Raw genomic sequence first — 10060 nt, 5'->3', positions numbered from 1 at the left:
AAGCAACCTGGGCACAAGTGATAGCCCAACGAAGTGTCTTATCACGTGGAAATGTATAGCAGTCAAATACTCTAAACGCATGTTTCTATAAGCGGAGGCGACAACCAGAAGACCAGGAGAAAAATCCACGCGACCAATAGGGAAAGAGACACGCGCACTCCAAATATGAAGCAGGCGTCAGGGTCGGCATCGAATCCACGACCTCCTGTGCTGAAAGTTGACCTCACGGTCTGCATAGTCGCTACAAACGTGTCTATCGTTGGGCTGATCCGGATGATGACTGCTAAATATTCCCAGTAAAGCAGATGCCATCATCGAGACAGTAACTGCATTAGAAAGACACGGCCTTCTCTCACAGCAGGCAAGGAGGCGTACGGTCCCAGTCCCCGCACCGCCTGCGATCGCGCGGTGATGCTGCACGGGTTTCATTAGCACAATAGTTCACGTCCATGAACTCGTGAGAGTGAGCTGGTGACTGTTAGGTATATGGGTGTTATGGAGAGTTGACGCGTTCTATGATTGTGGATACGTTCTATGAGTGTGGAAACGTTCTAATGAGTGTGGATACGTTCTATGAGTGTGGAAACGTTCTAATGAGTGTGGATACGTTCTATGATTGTGGAAACGTTCTAATGAGTGTGGATACGTTCTATGATTGTGGAAACGTTCAATGAGTGTGGATGCGTTCTATGAGTGCTGCCGAGTTCCACGAGCGCTGGTAAGGTTTATTTTTAGATATATTTTTGGATATGTCTCTCTCTGCTTGTGTGTCTGTCTGTGTGTCTCCGTGTCTGTGTTTTGTCTCTCTCTCAAATGTATCAATCTTTGGAAGAACGTAATCAACCAGGTGAGGTGCTGACTGTTGTGTTAGCCGACTCTCTGTGTTGTATTGCATTATATTTCACTAGGTTTGTTTTCTAACTGATGACGATTGCTTGTATTGCAATCGAAACGTCATATTCTATTTAATTTATTTTCTTTCTACGTGACTTTACCGAAAGAACCAAAGACTATATAGTTGTGTTTCAGGTGCACTGGGCGTTGAGAGAGATACATTGGTAGGGTTGACGCGGACCGGGATGAGGAGCGAGCGACTTGCGTTGCCCTTGTACGCTCCTGAGCTCTTCAGAATAGACGCGCGAACACAGGGTAGGAGATGGGGGGGGGTCCTCTTGACCCCTCGACTCTTACGCAACAGAGCCGAAACCGAGCTCAAGGGGAACCGCACAAATGTTTGTTATTTGCGGCAATGCCTGTGTCTACTGACCCCCATTGTCTGCAGTTTGACATCCACGCTTCTTATTGCGCAGCACACACGCTTGCTCTGCGTTGCCAAGGTGTTTCGTGAGCAATGCAAATTCTGCAACAAGTCCATTCCGTGTTTCCACGTAGAAAAAATATCACTACTGTAATGATCCAATAATGTCTGTGTCCCGCGCGTGACGTCACTCCACATGTGCCCCCCCCTCATTATTATTCACGTTAGCCTGCATTCTTTGACGAACGCAGAAGGTCGAGTGGTTATTATATTTTTTTACGCAAATTCTCTTTCGATTTTACGTATCTCTATGTAGTGTTGTAAATAAAGGTGGACTTCTTGTCTTTTTCCAGGGCCACATTATTACAATCTGTATAACACTTGTTTTAGTTATGCCTCCGTCGCTCATTCGCTCCCTCACTTGCCGCGTCCCTATCCTTTTCTCTACTCTCCTTTCCTCACCCCTCTCGGGGTGAGGACGTTCGGACTGCGCTCGCGCCTTTAGCGTCTTACTCCTGACCCTAGCTGCTCTTGACATTCCCACGATGATGCTCACAAACCGCCTCTTCTGGCTGCCTAGCGCGGACATGCAGCCGTTGTCGAATATGCGCGCGTTGAACTACTACATCCCCCCCCGTAATGAAAAAGCTAGCCGTCCCGGCTAAAACACAACCAACACAACGCGCGATTAGTGGCACGGGTTAAACAACAAAAACAACATTTTGACAACGTAACGCAATCAGTGGCCCAGGTATACCAACAACAATAACAACAGCAGTAACAATGATCTACTGCAATAACAGGTGTATGTGTAGTGGTCCGTCACCCCTGAATGGGTCAACTTGGGGCGCGGGAGGGGAACGCTCGATACTTGTCAAGGAGCCGCGTCTTGTCCTCGTTGCGACTTTTCCTTCGTGACAATGGCCATTTGCCGGTGCACTGGCACCCCGCTTCCGTGTGTCCGTGGTGCATCCTGAGGTCGCGGCTGGCCAACCAGCTCCCGTTCCAAGAGCCTGCCCGCCAGCTCATCCCGTGCTAATAGTAGCGGTCCTGCAGGAATACGAGGGGCAGACCGTTGAAGCGCGTCCACATGTGACCGTACCACAGGTTCGTCGGATACATCCAATACAGGCTGCTTCGGGATGGGGGATGACACATCATAGGGAGGAACACATTTCTTAAGGCGCGACGGGTTAACGTGCCATTGGTGCCGGTCAAAGCGAATACGTACACTCTGGTCCCATCGAGTTTCCACAATCTCGACGGGAACCTGCCAGGGCTGATAGAGCTTTGGCGATGTGCCCACTGGCACCATGAGGCAATGCAGCCAGGTCTTGTCCCCCACACGCCCAGGGCTCCCGCGGAGACCGTGTGCCATGCAGGTGCTCGTTGGCTGCCTGTTGTCGCGCCATGTTACCTAGTGAGGCCTATCTTGCCTCATTCAGTCGGTCTAACATCACCTGCATCATGGGGACAGGTACGGCCGACGTCTTCCCCGGCGCACGTACGCCCAATCTCACCAAGGCAGGGGCCTCGGGCTCTCGTCTGTAAATTAAATAAAATGGTGAATACCCGTCCAGGTACGTGGGGCCAATCTGTAAGCGGCTAGGGCACCCGGAACGTGCAGGGCCCAATCGTTCTGCGCTGCGTTCATCTGTTGGCATAGCATAGACATCAGTGTCCTATGCAGGCGTTCGACCATCCCGTCGGTTTGCGGGTGGTACGGGGAGGTCCGAATCTTTTTCGTCCCTAGCGAATCGCACACCTCCTTAAGCAACCGGGAGTAAAATATTGCCCTGGTCGGTGAGCAGTTGTTCTGGTGCGCCTTTATCAAGGACATATCTCTGCAGGAAAGCCTCGACGATTTAAACCGCAGATTAGTCCACCAATGGCCACGCCATAGGCCATCGGGTGAGGTACTCGACCCTTATGAGCAAGTACTTGTGGCCTCTCGGTGTGATGGGGAATGGACCCAAAATATCCAGGGCAACAATCTCGTTAACACGGGAGACCTGTATGGATTGTAATGGCACCTGGTATGGCTGTGCAGGCGCCTTCAGCCGCACGCACTCGTGGCAAGATTTAATTAATTGATGCACATCGTTTTGCACGCCTGGCCAATAAAAATCTTTGCACAAGGTCAATGCGGTCAGAGGGTGAGAGACGGTCAGGGTTGACCGTGGAGGTGCGTCGGTGGCATCGACGGCTATAGGTCACGATTATCTTTTGACCTTGACTCCAGGAAAACTTCCTCATAATATTTACTTCTCTGTCTCTTAAACACAAGGGCTGCATTTCGCGATTGCGAAAAGTCCGCGAGGTGGAAAGGTTCTGCGGATGAACATTGCTTGCAATCGGATGGCTGCGGGTTCAAATTTTGGTTTGGGGGGTCGATAAAATTTGGTACCACTTTGTGGGGAAGTTAACAGCGATCGTCCTATGGAAAGAGTTACCCCCGTCATAGGAATGTGCATTATTAACCACAGGCTCAGTGCTGTAACTAGAGATGACCATCAATTTCTCAATGCCCATTTGAGCAGGAAATCACACTGACTTTTGAGAACCCGTTTCGCGTGGGGTTTATGCCCCATTAGCTAACGCTGACATCTTTTTACCACTCATGGCCGAGCAGCATAATTGTGTAATCGTCGCTATTGTTTGAAGTGCGTGTCGCTGCGAGGCTGTTTGCGTTTTCAAACGTGCTTTTTTGCTCTTAATGTGTGTTCTGCGGCGGCGTTTCCATGCGCACGGGCGTGGGGATGTGGCATTGATTGGTGGTTACATCGCTGATATATAACTAGCAGCAGCAGCGGGTCTATTGCTCGAGCAGGGGGAGCCTACGGAGGGACTCACAGGTGAGCGAGTAGTCTCATGACTCACAGGCACCTGTTCTGTGTCAAGGACACAGTCAACTATTCAGTGGGTAAACTCAGATTTTGTTTTTATTATTTCAATCCGGGAACGGTCCAGAATAAAGGTATGCCTTGTACTCCAACAGTTGTGCCTTACTCCAATAAATCATGTTCCAAGCCAGCCTAACAGCGTTCCGGATATATCGATATATCAATCCTTGCAAATACGGCCACACAATGAGCCGAGTTATTAGTGGAATGGCTACATTTTCTCTTTCCGTGACCGTATACAAATAATCACATATTCGCATTCGCATTTGCAACGGGGTTTGACGCATGAAGGATACTCGGTGGAGAGTTGCAATATTTTCCCTCGTTTTCGTGACGAACCCGCTATTTGGTCCAAGAAACCCGCCCACGCCGCACGTGTAAGAGCGCACGTGTAAGATCGCACGTGTAAGATCGCACGTGTAAGATCGCACGTGTAAGAGCGCAGCCAAAAATCCGTTACGCGAAGGTTCACGACAATTTTTGGCGCGTGCAACGTACGTTGAACTTCTTTTGCGCCGTACGTGGAGGTGTGATCCAGAGCGGTGTGCGCAGTGCTTCTTCCACCGCTCAGCTACAACCGCGCACCGCGTGCCTCCCAGCGCCGGTGTTCCAGTGCGAACCGAGACACACTTCCCACGAGGTGACGAGGCTCATTGCGGTGATACTGCCTCCAAGGGCTTTGACGTGAAAGCAAACATCTCGGAGAAGCCTCACAAGCGCCGTTGTGGGATTCATAGGCAGAGCGAGGGAAGCAGGCAGACCGTGCAGCGTGCTTTGCGCTGCCCACCACCCTGTTCCATGCCCCCAAAAAACGCTGCCACACGCTAGGCCGGTACAATACACGATACGCACTTTATGAGCGGATATGTCAACATAGATGACCATCAATTTCTCAATGCCCATTTGAGCAGGAAATCCCTCTCACTTTAGAGAAGCCGTTTCGCGAGGGGTTTATGCCCAATTAGCTAACGCTGACATCTTCTTACCACCCACGGCCGAGCAGCAGCATAACTGCGTCAAAAATTAAATCCCTAATTTCATATTTAGATATTTAAAAAACATTTTAAAAAATTCTAATTATGTCGCTGCTCCACAAACAGTTACTTGGGATATTGTGAAATGTGCATATTTTCAATGAGAAAACGCGTAATTCCTTCACATAAAGTCCTGGTCACAAAAGCAAAGTTTGTGGGGAAGAATAGGCATTTTCTATATTTTTGAGGCATAAGCAATTAGAAATTAATACTTACTATCCAGGAAAAAAATCGTGTTACATAGTGTAATTTTTTTTTTCTGACCGCCACCACCCTGCCCCGCAGAAGCTGCAATGCTGAGGCGACTCGCGGGCAGTTCGGTTCGGGGTAGATTGGGTCTCTGGCTCCTGGTGGCTCTGGGCTGCATTGTAACGGCATTTGTTCTGCACAGGTGAGGATATTACGAGTCTCTGAAACAACAACGAAAACAACCCGTGCAACGCACGCAACAACCCACATTTGCATCCGCCCAGTGTGTAAAGTCAATGTCGCGTACGGTTTGTATAGCCTTTGACAGACTGTTGGGAGCAAGTTCTGTTAGGTCGGAACAATAACGCTCAGAGACACGTGCAGGGTGTCTACAAAAGGCATTGTGCGAAGCCACGGTAAGTTAAGACGTCACCACAATGCAATTGTTCAGGCACTGGGTGGTTTTGCATAACGTCCAAGGCTCAGAGCCCTGTGTACACTCCACTTACGTTCTTTGCGCAATGTTGGAATTGAAGATTCTTAAACCGAGCGAGCGCTGGTGCCAGCTCGACGAGATCTCTGAATTTCTTATCGAATAAACGGCAAGGGCAACTTGTGAAATAGCGTCGCAAAGATAACAACCGTGCAAACCTGCGGAATGTGGAACGTTTAACGAAAGCGATAATTGTTGTGGCTCGACAGACACTCGTGCGATGTGGGCGAGGGAGAGAAGGTTTGGCAGCCTGAGCTGGTAAATCACGCAAGGTGAGCATCGGGCATCTGTTCGTCTCCTGCTTACACCTTAGTGTCAGTGGCGGAAATTCCACGTTCATATGGTGGAGGCGAGTATATGCATAGGACAACCACTGTTTGCAGCTCCACAAAGTAGTACATCTGATCTGGCCATTGCCCCAAAACGTGGCACTACGTTTCCCTTTAAGGCAGTGCCACTGACGAATGACATCGAGCATTCTTGAAGGGGAGTGGGGCAACTCTTGACCGAGCAGTCAACCCACCGTGCCTCGCAGGACGACGCCAGAGTTCAAGAGGATGACCGAGTGGGGGACACCCATCGTGTGGAGCGACACGCTCGACCCCGCCCAGGTGGACAGCCAGGATGCGGGTGGCCCGCCCCTCCGCGTGGTCGTCACCGTGTTCGCCATCGGACGGTGAGTCGCGTGACGGCCGTGGAGTTGACGTACCCCCTCCCCCCGCCCGCATCGACGCGCAGACCACACAGCCTATTTTCACGTCCCTCTACGTACAAGGTACGGGACAGTGTTTATTATACAGCGACTCCTCTACTTACCACCCAGTTAGGTTTCAGAGGTCTGTTCGTGAGTACATTTGTTCGTAAGTACAACTTTATTCCTGTCGATTCCAAACACGTTGTACGGCATGGACACTAAACCCGAGTAATGGCTTTAAAAGTTGTATAATCTCCTGCAGATGTATATGCCACCACCGCCATCTTTTGCGCGGCGGTTGAACTTACTACTTTGGGTCCGAACAGGCAACTGGACATACGGACAAGGTTTGTTCGTTTCTCTGAAAGTTCGTAAGTCGAGTGTTCGTAAGTGGAGGAGTTACAGTATATAACCCATCGTCCACAACGGACATTCTGGGAGCACATGATTTTAGCAGCATTGATTCGACGCAATCAAAAATTCGGCTTTGACAGAGAGCGTGTGCCCGCCTCTCAGTCTTTCTTGGGACCGCATATCCGTGGCTTGCCTCTGGCTCGACCTGGAATGCTCAATCTCGGCTCACGCTTGAGATGCTCAATTGCTTCCAAGACGCGTGTATGAGCGCTTAGCCGTGCCTTGGGGCTCATGCTCAGCCTCATTGGAATCCTGGGCCCGGCTGGGACTATGGTGTGAGCCAACACAACTTTAACATTCGATTTAACGAACACCACTTTGCGTTAAATTCAACATTGGGTGTCCTCAGAGACTCGACCCCCGTCACGTGAACGTGAAATTTCCGTCAATGGCTCAGGGCTAAGAACAGGAGATGAGCCCTGCCTCGATACTCATTTTCAGCAGAAAATAACTTCGACTTTTGCCTTTGACTCCACAGATACCTGGACAAATATTTGCCTAGATTTTTGGGGACGGCAGAACGATATTTTCTGCTGGGCTACGATGTCACGTACTTCGTCTTGACAGACTTTCCCTCGAAAGTACCTGTGATTGACCTCGCACCCGGACGATCTCTCGTCTCAATTAAGGTGAGAAAAAACACAAGATGGTGGAACGTTGGGCTGTCAATGGTGAGCCAGGCCGCTCGAGCTCTAGCAAATGAGACTCACCTGATCTCTTTAGTTGTCACATAGGTAAACAAAACAACGATTTAAACAACAATTTGAAGCTCACATGTGTGTCTTCATGAGGGTAACACCGACTTCCAAAGCGGAAGTGCATCACGATCTATCGACCCTAAATTCACAGGAAGAATTGAACGCATTCGCCAACAGCACTGCCCTACCATGAAGGGGAAAAAACACATTACAGGCAAATTACCCGTATTCACATTGTTTGTCACGAGGAAGGGCCGCTTCGCATGGTTGGCTATGTATAGTGCTAAAGAGTGTTCAACACACATACGTACAGACGCATTGTGTTTATACGTATGTGGTTTATTTCCCTTCTATTGAATGTGGCGTGAATGATGGCTGTGTTCGGTGTTTGTTGATCGCACTGTTATGCCCTCCCGTGCAGGATGACTGGTTTTAAAAAAAAAATACACAAGCGGTATTTGCCAAGCTCTTCAACTCGCCTCGTATGCCCATATGACATGTTTGTTTGTCAAAAGTGTTCTTATTATCATTACGAAATTAACGATAATTCAATTAATAACGCGCACAGTGTTAAGAGTTTAGGCTCAGAGAGAGAGAATCGGAAGCTGCCAACAAATTCCCTTCACTCGGTGGGCCCTGTCCACCAAATATGATGGGTGGTGGCGATGTCTGAAAGGTCAAGAAGCAGGCACGGTGGCAGGACATTTGCATGGACCGCATGAAGACCATCGGCGACCTCGTCGAGAGCACCCTGACGGGCCTAGCCGACTACGTCTTCTGCTTCGACGTGGACCAATACTTCACGGGCCCCTGGGGCCCGGAGGTGCTGGGGGACACCGTGGCAGTGATCCACGCGGGGTTTTTCTCAAAGGGGCCGCTCACTTTCCCGTACGAGCGGCGGCCCAAGTCGGCAGCCTACATCGCGCACGGGGAGGGGGACTTCTACTACCACGCCGCCGTGTTCGGGGGCTGCTGCTCAGGCGTGGTGAACGCGACGCGAGGGATCTTTCGGGGCATCGTCCGCGACAGGGAGAAGGGGATCGAGGCGATCTGGCACGACGAGAGCCACCTGAACCGATACTTTTTTGACAACAAACCGAGCAAATTGCTCTCCCCCGAATACTCCTGGGATCCGTCGATGAGCTGGAAGGATGTGCCCTCTGTACGAATGACGTATTGGCCGAAAGAATACCAAAAGGTTCGGGAACACCCGTAGAATTGCACAAACAGGTGTAGGTTATTTCCTTATTCGCCACCTTGCTAGCTTGCATAGTCAAAGATGATCGCACTCAGGATGGGCTGGCAAAGAATACAACTCCTTAATAAGAATGATAAACGGGAACAACCGCAACTCACGCCATAAATCCCACCCTCGTTGTCCAAAACGGCAGGAAGACAATGGCTCTGCTAACTTTTACAATGACGACAAATGTAAGTTGTCTACGCAGGGAAGGAAAGTACTAAATTATAATATTTCCACGACCTTTGTTGACCAGGGACCCACCAGGTTTTCTGAGCAAGGGTGACGTCTCTCTGTGTATTTCCAGTTGAGCCGTATGCAGGTAACCATTCAGCATTTGATGTTTGCTTCATAACTGTAGACAAACCTCCCATTAGCACAGTTGGCTATGCACGGCGCGAAAGAAGTTCAACATACATACGTACGTACACGAATTGCATATTTTATTTAAACGGTGAATGTAACAAGTACAGTATTATTATTACTCCTGGTAAATGTCAGGGGCGCTCGCCGTGATGCGAAACATTCGCTGACCGTACTCCTGCATCGGCTCAACTGTGACCGAGATAAGGAGGTTCCTGAAGAAGCTTCCAGTCAACTGAGCGATCTGCTCAACAGCACGCAGTGCAACCCCAAAACAGAATCGGAGAGCTATGTATTGATCATGTGAGGACAATTCATCTGTTATTATTTTGTTTGCAGTGCAAGTGTGTGTGTGGAAGAGACACGTGTTGTTAATGTGACGCCGCCTTTGTGAACACAACAAAAAAATGGAGTGGGGGGGGGAGACCGGTGCTATGTCACCTTGCATCGCACAGGGGCAGCTGTCATCAGGGGGCCCCTAGGTAAATTTTTGCTTGAACACTGGTGTCGCGCGAGCCAATGGTGACGAAGGGAGTCGAGGGCGGGGATTTGGAGAGATAATTCGCTCACGTGAACCGAAAAAAAATTAACCCGTAAAAACAAAGTTTTTCACTATAAATCCTTTATATGCGTGGCGGCTAGAGTCCTCTCGTCCTCTGGCTTGAGATGGCTGCCACCTATGGGTCAGATGATTGCCTGCCAACATTAAGCAATTGGTAATTAAATATAATTTTTTTTTCCTAAAAAGTGTAAAATTTTGGAAAAAAATTTCAC

General features: G+C 49.6%; 1 protein-coding gene across 1 annotated transcript; it reads left to right on the top strand.

The window, feature by feature from the left end:
• Positions 1 to 2725: 2725 nt before the first annotated feature.
• LOC144933350 (alpha-1,3-galactosyltransferase 2-like) lies at positions 2726 to 8899 on the top strand. The gene is made up of 6 exons (XM_078858032.1): positions 2726 to 2735; positions 4733 to 4916; positions 6087 to 6149; positions 6413 to 6553; positions 7464 to 7614; positions 8360 to 8899. Exons 1-6 carry the CDS (start codon positions 2726 to 2728, stop codon positions 8897 to 8899), a joined length of 1089 nt encoding a protein of 362 aa, XP_078714158.1.
• Positions 8900 to 10060: the final 1161 nt, after the last annotated feature.

The sequence above is a fragment of the Lampetra fluviatilis genome, chromosome 7 (genome assembly GCF_964198595.1).
Source record: "Lampetra fluviatilis chromosome 7, kcLamFluv1.1, whole genome shotgun sequence".
NCBI classification, from domain to species: Eukaryota; Metazoa; Chordata; class Hyperoartia; order Petromyzontiformes; family Petromyzontidae; genus Lampetra; species Lampetra fluviatilis.
This window is presented reverse-complemented; position numbering and strand designations above follow the sequence as displayed.